Below are 25,693 nucleotides of genomic sequence, written 5' to 3'. Positions count from 1 at the left end.
AAGATAAATATGCCTGATTTCTACAACATTGAGGTTGACTGTAGGCATGACTGTACTGTAACCCTGACTGTAGGCATGTCATGGAATATATCACATCTACTGAGTGTGCAGAGAGCCAATATTCACCAAAATTAAAAATGTTTGTCAGGTTCAAGTTTCCCTTCCATATCAACAAAAATATTAACAAAACATTAACAAAACATTTTTTTCTTATTACTCTGCAAGCTCTCACAGACCTGTTTCTGGAAAATGTGCAATACCTCTTGCTTCTAGGATTGAGAAACTTGAGGGTTTGATGGCACCATGCTGTTTGGTTTCCTAATCTGTAAATAATAATAACTAATAGGTATCAGTTGCGTAAATTATTGCATTTTGAGAGCTTCAAAATATATATTTGAAAGGAGGCAATTCTGTTGCTTTTGTACTGTTCTCAAACAACATGGCGAAAGCTAGAATTCCCCTTTAAACCGTTAGAAAGCAGGGTCTATACTTTGGTGATTACTGTCTCCTGTTTATCTCATTTAGTTGTGTGGGTTGTTTGTTCCCAGAAATTAATTACACAAACTGTAATTGATTTGTTTATGAATAATTGTTTCTATTAAATATAATTGCCTGCATTGATGTACGCTGAATATTAACTTTCTTGCAAATGCACAGAAGCCAAGATGCATTGTTCCCACAGGTCTTAAATCCTTTCGACTCACAAAACTATTCATACTGTGTTTCATAATGTAATGTTTACCTGGTGAGTCTGAAACGCGGTTAGTACAGTTTGCAAGTAGTTTCGAACATTGCCACAATTCTTTTCTCTTACCTTCTGTTGTTATTAACAATAGCGTATTTATACAATGGTACAATGTGTTTATATCCTGCTGGTATGTATTGTTATACCCTTTTTATTACAATGGTGTTGCGTTTACTTGCCAAATTAATTTTATTCCCTTTTGTTTTGTTTTTTATTGTGACATTATATTTGTGCATGTTGCCTTCGGGTTGTAACCTCAAAACCTAACCACTCTTACTCTAAATGGTAAAAACAAATGATGGTAATAATATATATATTACACAAGTGACATAGAAGAAGATCAATGGGATTAGTAAAGGCATTGTCTGTATTTGGGGAGCAGTTATGTCATCCCTGTGAATTATAAGTGTTGAGATCAGACATTATAAAGTATGTTTGGAGCAAGATCACATTTAAATATACAGTATATTACATCACATGACTTATTTTGAAGGTGTTCCACAATGCAACTGAGACAGTAAACTCACACAAGGGTCAACCCCGTACAAGCTCTAAACTGTAACTTGTGTAATATAAGGTTTAATGTATCCCCTTCATACTGTGACATAATAAAGACCTGCTAGGTCGCAGAGGAGTTCCGTGATTTGTATAAAGGCACTTGGTCTGCAGATCTGTGCTTTTGTGTATCCATAGAACACCTCAGTGATCTGATACATCTTTTTATTTTACAGTATGGTGTGCATTATTCCAATTAGATTTATATATATATGGTGCATTGGGGGCATTAGCAGAACTGGTGTAGAGGACTAAACTCAGACAAAGTACTTTAAAGCTTTAATACAAGGATAAAGAAATTTATTTCCAATCAATTGCAAGAATGAAATGGTGCATGCAGGGAACACGGAATACAGTTTTTTTTCCTATGTTAAAGTAATTGTAAAGCCTTATTTTTTTTTTTCTTTAAAAATAACACATGTTATACTTACCTTCTCTGTTGCAGTAGATTTGCACAGAGCAGCCCAGATCCTCTTCTTCTCAGGTCCCTCTTCTATGATCCTGGACCCTTCCTCTTGTTTAGTGCCCCCACAGTGAGCAGCTTGCTATGGGGGCACCCAAGCAAGCATAAAATGCATTAAGATAAAAAAACATTCTGACTTTACAATCCCTTTAATCTGTGTAAGATTCGAGACAAAGAAAACAGTTGTAAATTAAATTAAAGTCATAAGTTTTCTTTGAAATTCTTGTAACTCCCAACATGTCAAGAGGTTATTGGAGCCTAGATGCTCAGACCAAGTTTAGTCCTTCTGATGCCCATACAAAAAATGGAATGTGCGGGTGTCACTGGTGTAGGAAGGCACAGACAACAATTAAAATGTTCTAAGCCTTTCCCACTCTGCTAAAAATGTGTGTTCACTTTGGTGAGATTTTCAAAAACATTCTGTCCTTACTGGAGGTTAGGAGAAATCTCCCCCTGATGGAGCACAATCATCAATAAAAATCGAATTTAAAATCCACAAGTCTCAGATGTATATCCAGATATAGCTGTAGTACACCAGTGCATCCTATTCCTGTTTCTGGGTATTTTGGTGGTCTGGGAACCCCTTAACCTTTTTGCATACTTGCTTGTAATACAGGAGAAGTATACCCAAACACACCCAATGGGCTATCTCTTACATGGTATGTGAACCATCTTTTTTTTGTGCGATCACAAATCATACGACATTTCACAACAAGAGGAATCCTATCTTTTCCTCTAGTTTTTTTCACATATATGTGGTTTTTACACATCCATTTTTGTTTGTGCTGTATGTTCCTCATTGGTGCAACTTGATGTGATTTTGGTCCCATGTATTTTGATGGAATTTCCTGGCCATAACAACAGGGTTCCTTCCCTAGACAGACAAGAGATATTGATTGTCACTGGCCAAGTGTAAGAAAAAAAATGCAGATGGACAAGTTTAAACTTAAACTCAAATGTTCCCACAGACACCAATCAAATTCAAACCTACTTGATAATACAGCAAACATTTAGAGGACACTGCACAGCATGCTCTTCAGGAAGCAGACCCAGCCCACATGTGAGGTTCTCTCTGAAATCTCACTGAAGTGGGTTAAACACACTCTCTGACTTTACCACAATTACACTGGATTCTGAATTGCTTTAGCATATCACTGATCACTGTTTTAGCTGTTCCCTTTGATTGCCCCTTTTCTGGCAAATGCACTGTATCACACAGAATGGTACTATTTTTTATGGAGAACCTTGGGATAAAAGATAAAAGAATGCACAAATGTCTGATGCCATTCATTACAGTACTTTTTTTACTTTGTGCCAGTGTTGCTGATGCCCTCAAATGCTCTCATTTCATCATCAGTTCAATAAAACAAAAAAAGAGAGAAAACAAAAAAGGAGAACAACTAATTCTTAATTGGAACCCTGGCAATGTCTGTCTTTTCTGTTCTGCAGAAATGTTGAAGGAGCTGAACCAGCAGCGTAGAGCGAAAGACTTTACAGACCTGAAAATTATTGTTGAAGGCAAAGAGTTTGAAGTCCATCAAAATATTCTAGCTTCCTGCAGCTTGTATTTCAAGGACCTGATTAAAAGGTTTGCCTCCCTTCCAGCTGTGATCTGGTCTGTTCTTTTGTAGGGCGCATATGTGTGGCTTTTTATTATTTCGTTTTATTTTATTTTTCTTTTCTTCCCATTTCTTGCAGGTCTGTGAAGACTGAATCTCCTTGTCACAGAGCCAGTAGCCATTCTTTCCTGTTTTCTTGAATGTACTCTCAAATCGAACACTCAGAGACGTGTAATGCATATGGGACTACTATGTTTGTATTGTTTTCTGGTGTCCTGGTTTAGCCTCTCTACTACCCATACACAGGCCTTTTGGTGTAGTTTTATTGAAGTGTGCCTGCTGACTTTATAGGATGGAGGCAGCCATTTATTAATCAGTTTTTAGCTTATGAGCTAGTGATAGTGCCTTCAAGGACATGCTTAAGATCTGGATAGGGAATTGACTATAGCTTTGCGAATATGGTCCACTCTGCAAATTATATTAGTAGCATGTTTTCTGAGTGTGAAAAAAATATAAAAAAATAACAAAATGGCCTCCAATTTATCATATAAATTATAAAGTGTATTTTGTCTCCTATGAACCAATCAGTGTCTCCCCTACATAATAAATTATGCACTAGAGACAAGAAAAAGATCTAATTGGTTAAAAGAAGATAATTCGAAACTGTCCTTAGTCAGACATTTCATACATGGGGCCTGTTATGGCTAGGCCATCTATATGCATAATTTGTCAGCCCGGGAAATGCCAGGCACATACCCAGCTAATAATAATTTGGCTTAAATAAAAGCCCAGGCCACTTACTTGCAAATAAAATTTAGCCTTGGTTGCAGCATTAGTGACTAGGCTACATCCTCTTGATTTTTTATTTTCCTCAAAGAATGGTTGCCTCCACTGTATACAGGGCTGCAGATACACTGAGAATGAAACGCAAGCCTGAAATGACAACATTCATGAGAGAGATGTGTCTCTGTCAGTATCAAACCAATAAATATAGCGCAATATCAGCATTAACTATCAGAGATATTAAAAAGCCCATGGTAACATATGTTTCTATCCACTGTGGTATTTCATAGGTCCTCGGCTAATTGCCTTCGTAGCCAGTTTATAAGATAATTCAGCTGTCAGTAATTTAGAGCTAAGCTTAGCACAGTCATGACATATCCTCCTAATTGTTTTTAGCTGAAATACAGTTTGCATCAGAAATCAATTGCACGTTCCCTTAATTAAATGTAATATCTGCCTAAATGGAACAGTTTGACAGTAAGATCAGTTTTTGCAGTGAGATTTCTTCACTACGTCGCTATATTTAGCTTCTATTCTCTTAAATCCATGAATACTAGGGTGTATGATATTTTCCCTTTTTTACCCCACATTTTCCGAAACTTTTTTATCAGGGAAAATATTAAAGTATGATTAAAAAATATAGTTAAAAAAAAACAACACACAGTTTTACATTTAAAAGTTCCTGTATTTTAGCAGGACTGTGGATTTTTCATACAATGGTATCATTTGTGATTTGATGTCCAATCACACATATGCATTGCAGTTTTGGTCTCAGTACCATTCGTTTTCAATGGTAGCCCAATGCGCTAAGGCAACCCACATTTCAGGGCACTTCAACTCATCGTACCTTGCATTGCAAAAAAGTGCATGTTTATTTTCTGGTCTGTTCTGGTTTGTTGGCAGGCCATTCAAATGAACAGGCTGCCATAATGCAATGCACATTAACGAACAGTGCATTTGTATTGAAAAGTTTGACTGGGCCATTTGCCTTTTCTGTCTTTTTATGCTAAGACAGGCTGACTGGCATATTGAATAATTAAAGTACAACCAAAAAAGTCAGTGCTACTACCCATACAACATATAGATAGAGTAATGTAGGAAAGATGATCCGCACTCCGGTTGTTGCTCTTAAAAAATCGTTATTTTATTGAAAAGCCATAGTGCACAAATGCAAATAAAAACAGTTGACACGTTTCAGCCTATGAGGCCTTAGTCATAACCACCAGTTAAGACTAAGGCTTTATAGGCTGAAACATGTTAACTGTTTTTATCTTGTTTGTGCACTATGGCTTTTCAATAAAATTAAGATTTTTTAAGAGCAACAAATGGAGTGCGGATCATCTTTGCTCATATTGAATATTCAACAAGAATTCTGTGTTGAGCATGGAAGATATTGAGCCTGATTTACTAAAGGATATGTCCCTATAGTGATGCATTGATCATGAGCGAACAAACAAATTGCATGCTTACAAAATTTATTATACACCTGCCATGCATGCAGACACCCCTGCACAGGCTACATTGTTTATATGTTGAATTTACTAACAGGTGCGCTTTGGTATGAAATATATGCTCCAGCATACAAATGTACAACTGAGCCAGTGTGCCTAAAATAAAAATTCGATTTTTGCCTAATATTTTTGGATCTATCTAATCTGCGTTACATTTTTTCAATGTACATGCCACTTAGGATAAAATCATTCTCGAGTGCGTACGGCACTCAATGCACCCTACATAAAGAGGCATGTAGTGCACCTAAGAAAATCATGGTGCGCATGTGTAGTTCAAACACTAGAATACATATGCTGGTGCTTTAAATAGAGATTTCAGTGCTAAATATCCATTTGTACACTGGCTTTCTCTTATGACAGCATAGCCTACATATTTTTTTTGACACCCTGTCAAGCTTGGCACGTGCATGTTTTATTTTCTTAGTGAGCCACTCACATTTTTTTTTTTATTATTATTTTATTTATTTTGTTAGAAAATGGTTGAGGTGCATATTGCATAGAGTACCTTCTTGTTGGCAAGGCACAAAAGAAGCATTATTTAAATCTAGAACGTATATCGCGACCTAGGACTGTTGAGTAGGCCTTGGACATAAGTGTATGATTTGCAAACTATGTTCGGGGGTATGAACGCTATGGAGGTGATTTACTATAGGCAAATAGACTGTGCAAGTGCAGTTTAGTAAATAATGCAATGCTTCACTTTGCAAAGAATACCCAATCACACTCAAGGAAAATTAGAAAATAGCATTTTTGTTTGCACATGATTGGATGATGGAAATTAGAAGAGTTTATCCTCATTTACTAAGCTCTGAACCAATGGTACTTGAAAAGTGCACAGTCTGTTTTCCTTTATTAAATGAACCCATATGTGCGAGGATACCAGCTGGCGCATGTGTGGGCATGATGCAAGTGTATCATAACCATCTTTCCCTTCTGTGGTTTATTTGCTTTAGTAAATCAGGCCCATTGTCCCCTCTGATACTTGCTTCACTTATCTTCAGTTTTGAAACTTTTACATATATCTGTCATATGTATTATTAGCGGTTTTATACAAAACACAGCGTGTTAGATAGCATTTTTTGCTAAGGTGATTTTTTTCATAAAAAAAGTATGGGGACTTCAATTGCTGGGCTTTTTTGAAAATTAAAGTTTCCTGGTTGTGTCTGGTTTGCCTAGTTTTCTATTTTCACACTCAAAAAAGAGGTCAGCAATGGCATCCCTCATACTTTCTTGCAAAGTAGTAACTTAAATAAATAAGGTTTTGGAACGAACGCCACAGAGCAGCAAACCCAATCAGTAAACTGTTCTTTGGGTAGCACCTATTTCTACTAAGGTCCATTAAATTAATCTTCATGCATTCTTTGCTTTGCAGCCTGAGCCCCGAGCAGAGTCCCAGAGCAGGAGTGTGCTAGCTGTTGGAGACGTCAATTTACTTTTTTTTTTTTGCTTGCTATGAGAATTACTTCATTTTATTACAAATACTGTCAAAACTAACACTGTGGCAGTGACATTTTTCTTTCAGGGCGTTGATGGGACTGGTCCTATCTTGTTACTCGTTTTTGTTTTCTTTGTTGCTGCCAAGAGCTTTTGTTTTATCCTGTAATGTACCATGATGACTTGTTTGCTGTGTTGATTGTTTAGCAATGACGCACGCCTTTGGCCCAGGGGTGCCGAATTAGATCTTCTATCAGAAAGCCTGAGGCCTCGTACACACAACCGTTTTCCTCGACAGAATCCATCAAGAAACTTGGTGGCAGAGCTTTTTTGCCGAGGAAAACGGTCGTGTGTATGTTTTTCATTGAGAAAACTGTCGAGGAACTCAACGAGAAAAAAAGAGAACAAGTTCTCTTTTTCCTCGACGGGAGTCTCAATTTCCCCATTGTGTTCCTCGTCGGGCTGGTTTGCGACGAGAAACACATTCGTGTGTATGCTTAGAAATCTGCGCATGCTCAGAATAAAGTATGAGACGGGAGAGCACCTTCGGTAAAAGTAGCGTTTGTAATGGAGATAACACATTTGTCACGCTGTAACGGACTGAAAAGTGAAAATCATCTCTTACTAAACTTTTACTTAACACGCAGTAACATGAGATTAGCAAAAGCAGCCCCAAGGGTGGCGCCAGTGGAATCGAACTTCCCCTGCCGTCGTATGTGTTGTACATCACCGCGTTTGAGAACGAGGCGATTTGGTCTTGACAGTGTGTACGCAACTAAAGCTTGTCAAGTTTCTCCACAAGCCTGACAAGGAACTCGTCGAGGAAAACGATGTTTTATTTATGACGAGTTCCTCGGTCGTGTGTACGAGGCCTGAGACTTTTTAAAGTTGAACTCCAGGCAGACAATAAATAAAAATAATCACATAAAAAATGATTACATGTATTAGAAGGGCAGCTAATATAAGCACCTGGACCTGTCACGAGAACAGCCTTTTGTAGTCCTTTGTACAGTAGCACTTCTACTGGGGAGAGGGAGGCCAGTACTTGGAGCTAATAGAGCTCTGCTACATGTACATATGCAGTAAAAGTAACAAGTTGATATAAGGAGAGATGAATTAATCAACCTGCTGATGTTCTTTCAAGTCCATTCACAGACTGGGGAATGGAGGTTACTAAGCTTCATTGCCTAAATAGAGTAGAAAAAGTGGGGGTAGGTACCTTACTTTGTTGTCTGGCTGGGGTTTGTAAATCTGTGGACTGGGTGGATATAAATAGAAATCCTTTGCCAGCTATTGTATTTGTATTTCAATGGGGTATGTAACTTTTTGCTTGGAGCTCAGCTTTAAGTGTGCTTTGAAACAGCACTTGTACTGCACCCTAGCATCTCAGTGTTAATGCGGTAATACTAAGGCCTTCTCATCACTTGCCACTATGTCCCTGATGAGACTTCGTACAGGCTGATTCTGTGTTATTTTCATAGGGAACATAGCAGTAGAAGACACCTAAGGTGCAAACAGATTGAGATTTTTTGCCACTTCTACACACAGCTTCTCCCATGCCTTCAGGTAGAAAAGGCCCAGGTCTTCATGCAATGGAGATACAACTCTCATTAATAATACACTACAGGTAAAAGCTTAATTGAGATGTCTAGTTTTCTCTGTTGTCTGTTTTATTAGGAATGTCAGCTGTAAAACATTACACCTTTGTCCAAGAATAAAATATACCAAGGCAAGAGCTATCACACTAATTGGCATGTGACTGTTAGGAGCCAGGCAGGGGCCTCTGGTGCATGGTGGAACATATTTGACAAAAGTGTATTCCTAGGAGAATAGTACAACTTTTGTATACCAGTAAACTTGTTGTTTACACTACTAGAACAGCCTTCTTAAACCATTTTACCCAAAAGGAACCCATATTAATTTTCTGGTCTCTGGGAATACCTGCTGAACCAATATTATTGGGGGCCAGTGAGAAAAATGCATGGTGGTTGGAATGCCACCCTTTCAGAGAGCTAACAAGATCAATAATGTCATGCATCTGGCTTTACTAAGTGACACTGGCCCATGAATTATGCAGGCCTTGTGGCCTCTGGAGGAATCATAGGGTTCCACAAAATCCTGGTTGGGAATGGTGGTTCTAGAAGATAACTACTTAAAAATGTTTCAAAGGAAATTGTAGAAGCAGTTATATAGTTGTAATACAGTGTTGCACTCAAAATATATTATGGTGGTTCAAAATGGATTTAGGTCATGCTGTTGGGCTAGACTTTGGCACATCCATACAATGGAAGAAATAGGAAAACAAAATCGGCTTGAACCCTGGAAACTGTAGCATTATCCTCTTTGGGGAAAAAAACACACAGTTTTACACTTCTAGAATCCAAGTCTAGTTTTTTAGATGTTCCTTATTTTGTGTATTAATACAGCGAGTAATTGAACAAATCATTACTCTCTGAGCCTTGATCTGGTGTCTTAAGGAAGAACCTTCTTTGCTGTCAGTGAGCCAGGATCATCACAGTGTATTATAGGAAATCAAAAGAAAGAATAATTGTTTGCTACAGGCAACAGTGTTTTCTTTAGATTTCGTGAGAGCCTTTTTGTGTTTTTATAGAATTGTATATGTATGTGATAGGTCTGCTGTAATAGGAATTCAGAGCTTAGTGCAGTGTTTTGTGTTATTTCTGGTTCATTTTCATTAGATACCATATAGGCATTTACCGCAGTGTCTGATGGCCATTATCACTTAACACAAGTAGAGAGGCTACTTGCTTCTCTGATAATATAGTTGAAACCCTCTAGTCTGTTTTAAGGAAAGTATTCTACTCTTATGTGTTTAGGCTTTTGAAATTCAATTTATTTTATCACTTAGCAAGAAAAATCCATCAAAGTTTTTAGTTTCCTTTCTTCCCAGTTATGCAAAATGAGTAGTATTTATTGATGCAGCTATCCGGGCAGCTGGCTTACAGTAGCTATATAGTGCTTTAGGCTGGTCATACACATGGCAATTTAATGCAGAAATTCCAAAGCAAACAAAGACATAAAATGGTGGTTTCGATTGACTGCATGGAAATGAGAAATTGGCCTGATAGAAACCTGGTAAAAAAAAAACTGGTAAAAAAATATCAGATTGCTTTTGATGAAATTGTTAAAGCTTCTCTGCATTTTCAATTCTATCATTTAATAATCTGTATTGAAGCTGTCAATTTCACAATCTTTTGTTGGTCAAGCAAACTTAAAGATGGTAAATTGCTTAGTTGCTTAATTGTGATTCTAAGTAGATCAAAGGTGGTTATAATTGACTGAAAATCAACACGCGTATAGCCAGCCTTAGGGTGACCACAGTACCCAAAGGCTGAGAATAGTATTTCATAGGTGGTCAGATGTGCTTTCAGGCACTGCTCTTAGATGTATGGGGCACAAACATGACAGTTTGGCTATTGTAAGCTATGAGGAAAACAATGTTCTGGCATTTGCTGGTGCAGTTGATGCAGCTGTAGTGATTAGGGCAGGAATTATTAACTGTTTGATTTGTTTTTGCTCTCAAGCCTTGTCATGTGCCAGTTCCATCAATCATTGAAAATGGCTAAGTTGGCCATCTGGAAACCTATGTATATAGATGAGAAGGGAATGTTACAGGAAAGATACAGGAATGTTGCTAGAATTGTGAAAGACCTGTAGCACCTTTGGGCACACAAAGTGAATTGTGGAAATGACTAAAGAGCCTACTTGCTGTATACAGTGCACATGTTTGCCACAGTCCTTGTTCCCACAAATGTATTTTTTGTTTTACTGTGCCATAAGCGAGAGTCTTACAGACGCACATAATCAGGACAAATTATCATTCTTTCAAGAACAAACTGTTTCATTCTGCATGCTTTTTGCATAGGAAAACTTTATATAGTTAGAGACCGCTTAGCAGCAACTGTTGAGGCAAAAGAGCAGTTTACTTAGCAGTTTGTAACGCAGAGCAAAGTGATGCAGTTGGAATTATGTCTGAGCTATGCACTGTGCAAAGTGACCCGTGGAAAAAAGTCCCTTGCATTGGTAGTCCTGTTTAGAGTGGATGCATACATTTGTAGCCAGTGGAGAGTTACCACATTACTCTGGAGGTCTGTGGAGAAGTGGTCCATTAAATTGATGGTCAATGGATAAGAGCCCCTTTACAGCATTGGTCCATGGGAAAGCTTCCCTCGATATTTGGTCAGTGAAAAAGTGTCTCACTACATTTGTAGTCAGTATAGAAATGCCCCTTAGATTAGTGGTCAATGAGAACCTCCTAATATTTGTGATTGGTAAAGTGTCCTTTTTCATTGGTGTTCTGTGTAAAAGTACCCAATTCCATTTGTGGTCAAGGTAGAAGTATCTCCTTACAATGGTGAACTGTGGCACAGTGCCCCCTTACATTTCTTACAGGAGGAGTGCCTCCTGACATTGTTTGTTAGTGGTAAAGTGCTCCCTTACATTGGTGGTCAGTGGTGTTTTTCCACCTTTCATTGGTGGATATTGTAGAGGTGCCACCTTACATTGTTGGATTAGTGTCATGTCCCATGCATGATAGCACCAGATCCATGTAGGCAATGTCTGATGAAAGATAATTTTTTCTATGGCTGCTTTTGCATCAGCTGGATGTTGACAGACCAAGAGTACCAAGCAGGAGAGAACGTGTTTAGGTGCTTGGGTCTAGCAACGTTCATAGACAGACAGATATGAAATAGATAGATAGATAGATAGATACATTGAATACATCTCATTTTTATTTGCACAGTATACTTTTATTGTTTGTTGTAGCTGATACAGCTTACAGTATAAGGCTTTTTAGATGAAAACTAAGTTCAGTTACATATGAAAGTAAATTTTAGCATATTCAGTAAGCTGTCACATCTGTCTGCCTTGCAAAGCTTTATCCTGAAAGAAGAAAAAAAACTGAATGAAATTTTGAATTTGTGTTTTATTCCTCATGCTCAAAGAGAAAGAGATAGAGAGGTCTTTTGATTTATAATGAAGTGTTTGATGGAGGTTTCTGACAAAGTTTACTTTACAAGCTCTTTTTATCCCACATCCACTTTTCTACCATCTCCGTACAGTTTTTAATTTATTTATTTTTTGTTCTTGTTTCCCTATCCATTCTTTAAGATTTATCATGTCGGGTATGAATAAAAGGAAAACTTTCTTGGGAGAGATCTAAAAGTTTAAAAATTCTCAAAATCCTTTAGGTTCTGTTAACTCTTTTAGAGAGAACCTGTCATCTTGTACTACACTTATGTCTTTAGATTTCTATATTAACTAAGTATGGCAAAAAGGCTTTCCTGTAAACAGTGCAAGAAGCAAAACTCCAGGTCTCTTTTAGAGTACCTTTAGAGTTCTCAATAACTCTGATTGGATGCTGTGAATACTGCCCATCGTATTTAGTACTTGGCTAACTGCACTGTGATTTTGAATACCGTACTTTGTACCTTTTTTTAATCATGCACTGCCATAAAAGGCTCATTCAAACAAGCATTCGGTGTGGTAAGCCATAGTAATCAATCACGGTTTTCAGATTACTGTTATCAGACAAATAAAGAAGTGATTTATGATTATATTTTTGTAAAAACCCTTAAGACTAGGAGTATCCTTGAGAAACCTTTTAGTTGAGGAAAAATACCCAAACGTGACTCATAGCTTTGCTTTGTTTCCATTTTCCAGCTACTATGAACTGACAGTTATTTATAGAAAACCCACAAATATCCAAGATATTTATTTGAGTGATATTTTGAAAAGGAATGTCCAACAATCTCATATAGATGTGATGATTAAATGTCCAGCAACTTTTGCCCATAAAATAGCCTTGAAAATATAGTTAAATTATGGAAAAACCAAAGGGAAGCAATTTTCTTTACATAGGATGTAGCATGTACACATCTACATTTAATATGTGCTCTAAAGTTACTGTAAAACATGATCATAACAATTTCTGTATGTTGACTGTTCCCATAGCCATTGCCAGTGTCAGTGTCTCCCCCCCATTGCATCAATTTGGTGATATGGAATTGATAGATAGTAATATTTGAAGACAATTACCATGTACTAATGTTCTATTTGCATTGGTACATGTTAACTGTCAGTATCTGTCAGAAAAAGAGGGAGCAGCTGAACCAAAGTGATAGGTATGCTACAGGGAAGAGAAGCAGCAGTAAGACAGCCTTTGCTCCTGGCAGTTTTTTTCTTGATGGTTTTCTGTCAATGTATAGCACATTCGTTTTAAGAAGAAGAATTAGCCAGCGCTATAGGGGTTGATATACCAAAGGCAACTAGGCTCTTCACTTTGCAAGGGGATTTTCCTTTAGCTTAGTGAATGAAGTGAAACCGTGCTGAATTTTATTTTCCAATCATGTGCCATCAAATAAACCTTTTTCTCCTTGCACATGATTGGTTACTTGCAAAGTAAATTTTTACCAAATTAGGGCTAGTGAAAATTTCCTTGCAAAGTGAACAGGAGTGAATTGCCTTTAAAAAATCAACCCCATAATATTTGCTGTAGTCTCCTTGGTACTGCCTATCTACTTATTTCTAAAGATTTGGTATATTGTGGATCAATAAAACATGACAGAAGATGTGATGAAGTAGCTGAAGCGGTTTAAAGGGTTGACACACTTGGCACACAGTAGAATAGGAGGTTGTCATCTTTCCACAGCTTGGCTCTACTAGTTTTGCCTTTGGATGAATTCTTCAAGCCGGAATTCTTAAAATTGTCCTTAAAAGTAAAATTCAAAAACAAATTAGTTGGCCAGTGATTACAGTTTTTGTTCATTTCCTTATCTCTAGTTGTGCTTGATTAGCCACGTTATATATAGGTACTGGAATGTGGAACAGTTATGAAGAGCTTACATCACTGATGTCTCTTCTTGTATATGTTGCTAGCAGCCATTTTGAGCAAACTTACACAAGCCAACTTTTTTAAACATACAGAGGCCAAAAACAAGAGAAATGTAAAACCCACCTTATGATTATGTATGATATGTCCTTTAAGACATGATCTTTATGCTTTCTAAAAATCCATGACTGCTCTAGCAATGACACAATAAATTTGACCTAAAAGAAATACAAAAAATCGAAAGAAAAAATGAAGTTCTTTTAAAAGCCAGACAGAACGCAGACACATGTATTAAGGACTAAGAGTAACAGTATATTTAATTTACGAAAAAGCAAATTGTAACTGGAATGAAGAGACGTAGAATCCCTCAGTCCTCTTACTGTTTCCATTAAAAAGTTTCTGCCTGTTCTCTCTTAGAAGATATTGCTCTGGGCTCAGTGTGAGGGATTTAGAATGCAATGCAACTATGCCTCATTGGGCTTAAATTGTTTATAAATGTAATTTGAGATAACAAAGACACTTTCCACACTGGGCACATCGGCTGTGGGCTAGAACAAACCTGGTTGAAAGAGAATGCAAATAAAATAATTAAATTTTATAGATGGCTTGATGCCGCGGAATGTTGTGACACTACAACAGTAGCGGAATGGGATTTATCAGTTCAGTCAGTCAGTTAATTCTTGTTCTACCCTTCACATATGCACCATTTACTTAAGAAAATAACAGTATTACAAAACCATGCTGAAGAGAGAGAAACGCTCACTGTTTTTTTAAATAGTAATGATAGAAACAGAGCTCATAAGCCACATTTTTTCACAAAAAAAAACAATTATTTTGTCTGTCACATAAAGTACACCTGTCCTGGTCTGCAAAGTGTCTGGGGTAGATCAACCCCTGTGTCCCTTTGTGGTACCTTGGCTAAGACCACACTATCGACTTGAAATGAAGCCCCTCCCAATGCTAAACTCCACCCATTACCCATCTTGAAAATTAACCCTTAACCTAAATGCACTTACAACCTATCTGTTAAAACTAATTTTAGTTTTAACAGATAGACCCTGTAAATCATTATCTTATGAACTTGTCAAATCATTGACCCTAACCTGACCCTTTACTATAATAGGGTAATGGCTAAGACCACATTATTGACTTGACATTAAGCCCTGCCCCTCCCAATGCTAAACTACACACATTGCCTATCACAATGGAGGTTCATGGGGATGTAGAGTCTTTGCCATTTGACAGTTGAATAACATTGGGTAGGGCCTAGGATCCAAAGAGCTCCACAGAGATTGTTTAGAAGATTACAACAGGTGCTACCATTTTGGTGGTGTTATCTTCTGCTTATTTTAGGCTGCAATAGCATTACGTGGCTTAGGTACTAATCAGGGCAGCCATATTGTGGACTAAATACAATTTAGTAAACTTTGGGCAAAGGTCTTTAAGCCCAGTTTATTCACTTATGCATTCCATTAAACATCATGAAATATTCTCTGTTCAGCCAGGATAATTACCCGAAATCTGTCTTTACGTTGATTTTACCATAGTATATCTGATAGCTGAGATTAAACTTGCAATGGAAATTGTTAGTGTGTAAGTTTTTGAGCAAAGGAGAAATACTTAGCAAAGCTTAGAGCAGTAAAAGAGTTCACTGGGTGTCACTTGCTCAATGTTTTTCCAAAGTATGAGCACCAGCAGGGATTGCTGTGCTTTGGTTTTTGGCATCAGCACCCTGGCACTGATTAAGTTAAGTTAAATTAAATTAGGTAACACATTTACCCTGATCTTTTACCTATCCCTACCCTGACTTTAACACTTAATCCTGAACTGCACATGAAATATCACATTTAACCTATAAAATTAAACCACATTAACAATCAACCTTCACTCTAACCTAATCTTGAAAATGAACCCCCTAACCTAAATGCCTACACAATCTATCTCTTAACACTGAAAAACCCTTATCTTATGAACCCATGATCCCTGATCCTAACACGACCCATTACTACTAACCCCCTACACTAACATAACCCCTCATTTCTTTATCAAAGCCCTGAAGTGATGGTGCTAAAATGTAACACTTTTACGCCAGGATAAATTAGTGCCAACACTAAAACATGGATATACTGGAGCAATAATATGGAAAAGGTGTCTGAAAATAGGTAGACTTACAAAAGTGTCTTTGCCCTCCAAACCTGTACAGGCATATAGAACAGAATGGATAAACGCATAACAGGAATGGTAAAACAAAAAATTATCTGATTTATCTGTTTGTTTCAGTCAATAAGCCAAAAAGCCAATCATTTAACATGAATATAATGACATTAACACCTCACCCAATTTTGCTTTACTAATGACGAAGCAGCGTAACGGTTTTCTAGGGGATAATGATATCATAAACGGAAAGAAAACCATTTTTTATAAGTATGTGTGTCTTTGGGCTTTTGGCTATGGGCTATGTCTATGGGAATGGAAAAACCACTTGAAGCAGTGGTCAAATTCAACTAAAAAAGAGATCAAATGAAATTGTTAATGGATTTTGATTGATCTTGGAAGCATTTCAAACTTTTGTCAAACTAATACGATTGACACAAGCCCAAAGCCTGATGACACAGGCTCTAACACGGTTTGCTAGATTGCAACTTGCCATTTTATGATCAGTTAGTGGCATTTCATGGTATGAAGTAAAACATTTTGTGGATAGATTCTTGATCCATAGGAATATGACCTATAAATCACCTTGGAGACTAACCCTTTTAATACTCTTGAAAAACCATTAGTTATCACAAATTCTAAATTGAAAGTGAATCAATCAATCCAGAGCTTCTAAGATTCTCCAATGTGTCCTAACAGTGTGGAAAGATGTTTTTTTCTTCTGAGCTATTAGTGTTCTGGGGACTCTTCCATCAGCTAAAGAAAAAAAAGTAACCTCTAAAAGCTACTATACTTAAGAAATAATTGTATTATCTAGATTTCAGCTGTTTACTTATGCAGATGAATCTTACCGGATGAAGTTTAATGCAGATTTGAAGTGTTTTGTACAGGAATCCACTACCATAATAAGAATATAGCAGCTGATTCAGTAGTACCTACTTACAGAAAAGCACTTCTCAAATTCTGGTAATTAGCTGCTCTAATTAACTAGAACCAATTTAATGCTTAGATATTGTCTTTCCCTGGGCAGGCAGAGTGTTTCCCATGAAGTATACTTTCCCGTAGTTGCTTGCTGACTTCACAGCGGTTCTGACGAACTCTGCCCTCTTAAAAGCTAGACCCATCTTGCAGAGGCCGAATAATGCATTTATCATTGCTGGAATAAAAGCACGCAGTCGTTTCAGGTTACAACAAAATCAAATACAAGGAGAATGATTATAATGTTTCCTGGATGCACTCTTTAAAAAATAAAGATTATTGAGTTGACAGATGTTATCTGAAGACACAAGCTTTGCTTGCTGGGTATGAATTTTTCAATGAACTGCAGAGTGGAAAAACAAGGAAGTTATTTTATTAGACATCTGAATGTAACGGTCAATGTTAGGATTCATGCGTTGGATGGTTTAAAGCTGGACTCCATGCAAACAGATAAATGCACAGAAAATATACATACAGCTTCCTACCAAAGCTTGTGCATTTCTGTCTAGTCAGTCCCTATTACATAGCCCAGCCCTGACTGACCAGGCAGGTAATTTACTTTCATTTGCTGCAATTAAGTCACATTTACCAGTTTTATCCTTTTTCCAGCTTGTAACTGGACAGTGAAGGAGAAGCAGAAGACTGATGAGCTCACCTCTCTTAGGCCTCGTACACACAACCAAATTTCTCGGCAAAAAACAGCAAGAAACTTGCTGGGATTTTTTTATTTGCCGAGGAAACCGGTCGTGTGTACATTTTTCGACGACGAAACTGTCGAGGATCCCGTCGAGCCAAAAAGAGAGCATGTCTTCTTTTTCCTCGACGGGAATGGAGAAACTTGCCTTGTCGAGTTCCTTGACAGCCTAACAAGGAACTCGACGAGCAAAACGATGTGTTTCGCCCATTGAGTTCCTCGGTCGTGTGTACGAGGCCTTACACTTGCTCTCTCCTGATTGGCTCCTTGTTATGTTTCTTCTTCTGTCAACCTAATACTGCTTTATAGTTATAGGCAGAAGGCTGATACTGGGTCATATTCAGGTCTTTATGCTGTATGTATTTAACCATGCATTTAAAGACTCAATAATGAATGCAAAGCTGCATTAATGTGTGTCTTTTATACCTCCCTGGTATTCCGCTTTAAAGTGGAACTTCAGCCAAACAGTGTTTTGTCCTTTTTACTGTAGATTGTTTAGAGAAGAATTAGAACTTCTGTGAGACTTGCCTTCATCTCCTGTCCTGCCTTTTTCATTTTAAGCGGACAGACAATCTCAGCTAGCCTTGCTTTCATTAGCATTCTAAGAAATAATATTAAACAGAAAATAGGTAAAAACGTGAGCAGGTCACATATTACTATAAATGTGACCTTCGTGAGACGATACTTTAGTTTTCTTTAATATCTGATCCCCATACGCATTGCTGGATTTTGTTATATTAGGCCTTTTTTTTATGTTGTGTTGCAGATGTCAGTATACTTTATGTAAGAATACATGGAGATTTATCGTTCTACATCAGTGAAGAAGGTTACACAGGCTTTTCTAACCACTAGCTGAAATCTGCGAGGGAAGCACCATTATGTGATGCTGGTAGAGAATCAACATAAGGGCTTCCATTAGATGTGACAACGATGAATTTGCTAAGCAGGTGCCATCTGTCATGTTAATGTGAATGCTGCCAATCCACCTACCTTGAGGGACATTGACCTGCATAATGTGTTTCATGTAAATATCTCACTTGATTTCCGTCATTGCCTGCATTTAGAAAAACATCAACATTTTTTAATTAATAGAGTAAACCTTTGAACTTGTTTTTTCATTCAAGTTTAGATATTTTAGATTCTTGGATAGTCAACTTCCTTTTATAAAACGGTAATATTACCTCCAAATTATAGGTGGATATAAATACTTTCATGTTCTTCCTAGCAACTAAAGAGAGTATTCCAAAATAAGAGCCAAAAACCAGTTATCTGCTAAAAAAAAAAAAAAACAGATGTAACCAAAGTGTAGACAAGTACTTACCAGTAAGTTACCATGCCAGCTTCAGTTTTCATTTTGGAACACTTTTTTTTGTTTTAGTTGTCTTTATAGAACCACTAAGCTTAAAGTGGTATTAAACCCAAAACCTAAGATGTATTACATTGCATCTTACCAATCAATAAATATGGTTGGCTGCGTTCGTCATCTTTTTTTTGGGCTTCTTTTCCTTTTTTTTTAATCTGGTGATCTAGCCAGTAACACACTTCTTGTCCTCGGGTGTCTGCACTGTGCACTGTGGATGGAGGAGCAGCAGGGACAGCAACATTGTTAATCTGGGGAGAGGAAAGTTTTAGATATACTAGCAGATTTAGATGGACTTAAAGAGGATGTCCGCTGAAAAAAAATATTAAAAGTCAGCAGCTACAAATACTGCAGCTGCTGACTTTTAATATCGGCACACTTACCTGTCCTGAAGTCCAGCGCCGTCCGCAGCAGAGGACGAGCGATCGCTCATCACTCTGGTGCCCCCCCCCGCCATCCTCGGTGAAGGAACCAGGAAGTGAAGCGCTCCGGCTTCACTGCCCGGTTCCCTACGGTGCATGCGCGAGTTGCGCTGCGCCTGCTGATTGGCTCCCGCTGTGTTCTGGGAGCCGAGTGTTCCCAGAGCACAACGGGGGGAGGACGGGAGGTGACGTCCTGCCCGCAGTCTGCCCGTAGACTGTGGCCGGAAGTGGGTGCAATTACCTGTCTTTAGACAGGTATCTGCACCCCCTCCCCCCTGAAAGGTGTCAAATGTGACACCGGAGGGGGGGAGGGTTCTGATCAGCGGGAGTTCCACTTTAGGGTGGAGCTCCGCTTTAACTTTTTAAGCAGTTACAGCAGTAGTTTTTTTCCTTTTGGCATAAAGGTTTTATATAAATGAATAAAACCTGATTGTTGTAAGCACCCTGTCAATGGTAAAATGCTTGTCTCAGCCCTTCAACTGACACCTTTGGCCTTCTTGGTCTGTTAAAAGAAGTTGCAAAATAACAGTATCAATAGGTAAAAATGCAGGAAAAAGGGTGTAAAAAATAGAAAACTGTTGCAGCACTACATCTAAGAATGGTAAGCTGCAACATAACACAACTTTCGATTTGGGTTTATTACCTTATTAAAATAAAAGATCTGCAATATGTTAAAGAAGTCCCATTAGCTAGAGAAATGTGAATTAAAAGAGGTATATTATTTTGGCCCTGTACAAGACCCTGTAGTAAGACCTCATCTGCAATACGTAGTTCAGTTTTGGGCCCCAGTTCACAAAAATTATATTGGGGAATTGGAGAAAGTGCAGAGAAGGGCAACCAAACTGATAAGAGTAATGGAGGAGCTCAACTATGAGGAAAGATTAGAGGCACTGAATTTATTCTCTCTTGAGAAGAGGATATTAAGAGGGGATATGATCAACATGTACAAGTACGTAGTTACATAGTTAGTCAGGTTGAAAAAAGACACATCCAGTTCAACCATAAAAAAATAAACAAACAAAATAGTACATAAATGGTGGTCCATATAGTGAACTTGGTGCTCAGTTATTCACTTTCAGACCTCGTACACACGACTGAGAAACTTGATGGGCGAAACACATCGTTTTGCTCGTCGAGTTCCTGGTTAGGCTGTCGAGGATCTCGGCGAGCCAAATTTCTCCATTCCCGTCGAGGAAAAAGAAGACATGCTCTCTTTTTGGCTCGACGGGATCCTCGACAGTTTCCTCGTCAAAGTGTACACACGACCAGTTTCCTCGGCAAAAAAAGACAAAAACAAGTTTCTTGCTGGTTTTTGCAGAGAAACTCGGTCGTGTGTACGAGGCCTAAGGCCATTACAGAGGACAAGGGGGAACTCTTAACGTCTAGAGCAAAAGAGATTTAACCTCCAAATACGGAAAGGCTTCTTCACAGTAAGAGCTGTGAAAATGTGGAATAGACTCCCTCAAGAGCTGCTTCTGGCAGCTTAGTAGATTGCTTTAAAAAAAAAAGGCCTGTATTCTTTCCTAAATGTACATAATATAACTTTAGGATACTAACATTCATAGTAAAGTTGAACCAGGGAATATACAATCTTGGGGGATTGGGAATTAGAAGAAAATCGGATCTTGCTTTGTGTTTTTTTTTTTTTTTCCTTTCTCTGGATAAACTATGGGTATATCATGTGTATTTGGAGGTTTTTGATTTGTGTGTGTTTTGTTTTTTCTCTGTTGGTTGAACTGGATGGATTTGTCATTTTGTAAGAAAAAAATGTGGTTTGTAAAAGTGCCCACATGCAGAAATAGTAAGCTATTGTTTTAGGGTAGGTGCAAGTAATCCCCCCCCCCCCTCCTCTGGCATTACTAGATAGGACGATTGCTGTGTGTTTGGCATTCCCTAGTCTACCACCTTCATTGGATGTATGTTTTTATGTGTCTATTTACTTTATATATATATATATATCTACCTCTTCTTTTAGGTTTGAAACTTTTACATATTGGTCCATTGTAATACAACTCTCTTTCATATCCTAGGTTTTAAATATTTTTTAGGGGCTCGTTAAAGTCTAATAACTTTAAATTGATGATGTGATTGATTCAATGTTCTCTGTAAAGAGCTGTGGTATAGAACATTTTCAATATATTCAATTTAGACTTTTGAAAAACTAGAGTATGTAGAACATTAACTAGCTGGGCTGCTTTCGTAAATAGCAGAGGGTATTGCTGTGCAATAACCAGTAACTATCAACCACAAATCAGCTTCCTCAAGTTTAGATTGGTCAAACTAATAGAAGCAGAAATATGATTGGTTTCTATTACCTGCCCCTCATTCTTCTTTGCTCTATGCTGTTAAATAAGGCTGAAATGATTCCATCAGGTGTGATTTCAATGGAGCTCATGCGAAAAGTGTCTCAAAACCATCTAAAAGTTGGTAGCCCTTTGCAGCCAATCAGACTACAGCTTTATTTTTTACAGTATGGGCTAAAAAATGAAAGCAAAACTCTGACTGGCCACTATGGGTGACGCATATTTTGCCTTTCATGCACTTTTTGAAATGAGGCCCACCGCTAAACATCTAAACATCTCAGTGTCTTTTTATATAAAGTTGTTGAAAATAATATATATTTTTTTCAAAATAACATAATGCTTTTTTTCCCCCCTATCTTTTTTTTTTCTCCTCATGACCAAATTCTCTTACATTTGTTTACTCTTTCAGGCGTGTCTGATGCTGACAGTCACACATAATGAACTGAGGCTTTAAAAAAGCTCACACGAGCACTAATTCACACTTCCCAATGCAGGCAATATCTTGATTCTGAAGTTATTTAGCACTTTACACAGGAAAACTCCTTAAGGATGGCTGCTGGCTTCGTGCGCAAGATCTGGAAGCCCCCCACCCACCTCCTTCCTTACGCTCTAACCATTTTGTCTGTCTATCTTGTCTTGTATTCTGTTTTCAAAGCTATGTCACTGAGGTCTTCCTTTTAGTGCCTGAAGGGAACAATATATTTTTAGAACAAAACTCTCTTTTTTAACATATAACCTTGGAAAAAAGATCAAATAGCCTGATAAAAGGACAGTGCTTTTTATTTTTCTTCATGGTATATCAGAGCCTGTTTAAAGATCACAGGTCAAAGTGAGTTGATTTAAAAAAAAAAAAAGAAAAAAAAGGAAAGCTGAAACTATATTACTTTCTCTCTATCTAAGGTAGAGCCCAGAGCGGCTAGAACTCCTTCATGTGCCAGCCGGGGGCCTAGAAACAGTCCCCTTGTAGTGCTTTTCTCGCAGTTTGATTGATTGGCTATCCTTTATGCTATCTTTATATTTCCCTCAGCGGTGTATTTTAGATATTTTTATATAGCTCTTTTCTTCTTTCAAACTCCTGGTAGGGCAAACTTTGCACAAGTAGACGATAGGAGAAACTCAAGATGGAGGACAGAGAGACAGAAATAAAACAGAACAATGACAGTGACACGTAGCAATACAAATCTTTATAGGGTGCCAAATATAAAACATATAGGTGTTTAATGTTATTTGGAACTGAATCAATAAATAGAGATGCAATGGGCTTGTTCAATAAGCGGTACAAGGAGAAGTATACCTTGAAATAGAATTTTAGGCTACACCCAGCTATTCCTAATACCTATGCTGACTAACCTGTTTAAGAAAGATGTATATACTGACCCTCTCTGGTCCAGGCATGTGATCTCCTGTGGCAGCCAACGGCAGCTGCAGGGGAGAGAGCACCCGATAGCAACTGAGAATGCCTGAGAGCAGAGAGCAGTGACATCACCCATAGACCTATACCCTATGTTGCTTCAGTGGTGCTTCAAAGTGTCTTCAAAGCCTCCATAGAAATGTCTATGCTCGCTTAAAGCCCCACCGAAGCCTCATCCAAGCCTCACCAAAGCCCCATCGAAGCTCCACCAACGCCTCCTCGAAGCCCCACCGAAGCCTCATCGAAGCCCCATCCAAGCAAAAGCAAGGTGTTAACAGAACTGTAAGCTAACTATTTTATTTAGTGACAGGAGCTTTGACTGGCATTCAGAGAGCTTTAAAAAGCCTGTCCGAAGCCATGTAAACTAGCCCTAAGGGTTCGCCAGTCAAGCCCTTCAAAAATTATACCCCATGTCGCTTTAGTGGTGCTTCAAAACATCTTCAAAGCCTCCATAGAAGTCTATGACAAAGCTGTCTTGAAGCACCTGAAGCTTTTGAGAGGCTTTAATTCAAGCTTCATTAATGCTTATAAAAAGCACCACCGAATGTCTCATTAAAACATCAACGAAGCATCGGAGAAGCATCAAAAAATCAGGGCAGTACCAGTCAAGATTACTTTATAGAAGCGGAGAAGACATTGTGAGGGAAATAGACTCCTGGGTGGGTAGCTTGGAAAAGATTAAAAAACTAAAGCGAACCCGACCATTAAAGTCCAGTATCAAGCACAACTTTTTTTAATAGTCAAAAAAATTCCTCTCCCCACTACCACTTGTGAACTAAATAAAATGAGATTGAATAACTTTTCAATTGCATCTCATAACATAACTTTTTGTAGGCTTATATACACTTTAGAACAGTAAATATTTCTAAATTGGGGAGGTTTCATCACTTCCTGTCCTTTTCACAGCAGCATGATAAATTAGATGAACGGGTGTTCTGGGACAAACGTAGGGATAATAACCCAACAGAGTTTTTAACCCTTCCCCCTTGTCCACACTGGAAAGATTTCCCATGACTTCTTTTTCCAACAGGAAGTAAGGAGAAATCTCACCAGTAAAAACATGGTCCACAATTAATTTAATTAATTAATTTATCGTCTCCAAAAATATAAACATAAAAAAAAAGATACAATTTAGCTTTAAAACTTAACAAACAGTTTGAACTCACTTTGGTTTACAATGCATCCTAACCGGTTGATCTGAGCAGTGGACCCTGCATTTTGTTTCTTCCATTATTTTATTGGACAAGCCTAGATGTTTTTTCTGTTTTAAACAATAATACAGTATTGAACTCATTAAGAAAGACTAATCTGGATTGATTTACTAAAACTGGAGAGTGCAAAACCTGGTGCAGCTATGCATTGTAGCCAATCCGCTTCAAATTTAAGCTTGTTCAATTAGGCTTAGAGAAAAAAACTGGAAGCTGATTGGCTACCATGCACAACTTCACCAGATTTTTTACTCTCCAGTTTTAGTAAATCAACCCCAATGTTTATTTCCATGAGCAGTGATGCAACCCCTGTTCCCAACTGGATTTCAGCTGTTATTAGGTTAGACACTATGGTTATATCATAGTTATAGGAAATACAATCTGCTATAAATGTATACTACAGAACTACGGAGAATGTGTACACTTGCTTAAATCTTTTTCTTGTGGCTGTGTCCCATTTTCCTTTTTTTTTTATGACACAGTAAAGATTATTTGATAGATCCATTCCCAAAACAGCAAGTATAATTTCACTAGATGTTTGGGAAAATGCAGCAAGGAAGCGAACTGGCTTCTAGATGTACTAGGTCCATTTCTTCCATTTCTGTGGCCATAGGCAAAATGCAGTGATGTAAATAGTTGCATACACCTGCTTGAAGACACGTGGGGCATAATTTCCATTTTACACAGCAAAATATGTACATATACATGCTCCATTACTCTCTGTTAATATCTTGTTTAATAAGCGCTATGTGTTTTCATGTAATTAGGATGATTAAGAAGCTAAAAAAGGTGGAAAAAATGTAAACATGCTTCCAGCTAAAATATGCTTACATTCCGCCACATGTTAAAATAAAAAAAATTAGTATAGTTAAATGTTTTCATTAAATACAAGTTTAAAACCTATCCAGGATCTCAGTAGCTGCCAGACTAAAAGGGGTTGCCCACTCATCTGTGATTAATTACTTTTCTTTTTCCAGCCAAAGAGTCTCTTGAAAAACAGATACAAGTCAACTTTTTCCATACTGCTCGTGTACTCCATGCAGTTTTTTTTTGATTTGTTAGTTCAGTTGACAGACTTCTGAGATAGTTAAATAGTTGACAGGCATTGATAATCCTGTAAAGTGGCTGAGAAGTTCTACAATTATATTGTAGAAGCAGTTGTCAAGGGATGACTTGCACCCTTTTCAGGAAAGGTAGCCTATTTTTATACATTAAAACTAATAAAGAATACAAATGAAAAAAACAAACCAATAACTAAAA

At 37.7% G+C, this 25,693-nt stretch overlaps 1 protein-coding gene across 2 annotated transcripts in view; it reads left to right on the top strand.

The window, feature by feature from the left end:
- The window catches only part of KLHL29 (kelch like family member 29), a 1,298,229-nt gene that overhangs the window by 1,034,397 nt on the left and 238,139 nt on the right, over positions 1 to 25,693 (top strand). For both annotated transcript variants that reach the window (XM_040348525.1, XM_040348526.1), the window contains exon 8: positions 3,213 to 3,351. In XM_040348525.1, the coding sequence (XP_040204459.1) occupies positions 3,213 to 3,351 (139 nt within the window). The remainder of the gene's footprint in view (positions 1 to 3,212; positions 3,352 to 25,693) is intronic.

This window comes from Rana temporaria, chromosome 4 (genome assembly GCF_905171775.1).
Source record: "Rana temporaria chromosome 4, aRanTem1.1, whole genome shotgun sequence".
Taxonomy (NCBI): domain Eukaryota; kingdom Metazoa; phylum Chordata; class Amphibia; order Anura; family Ranidae; genus Rana; species Rana temporaria.
This window is presented reverse-complemented; position numbering and strand designations above follow the sequence as displayed.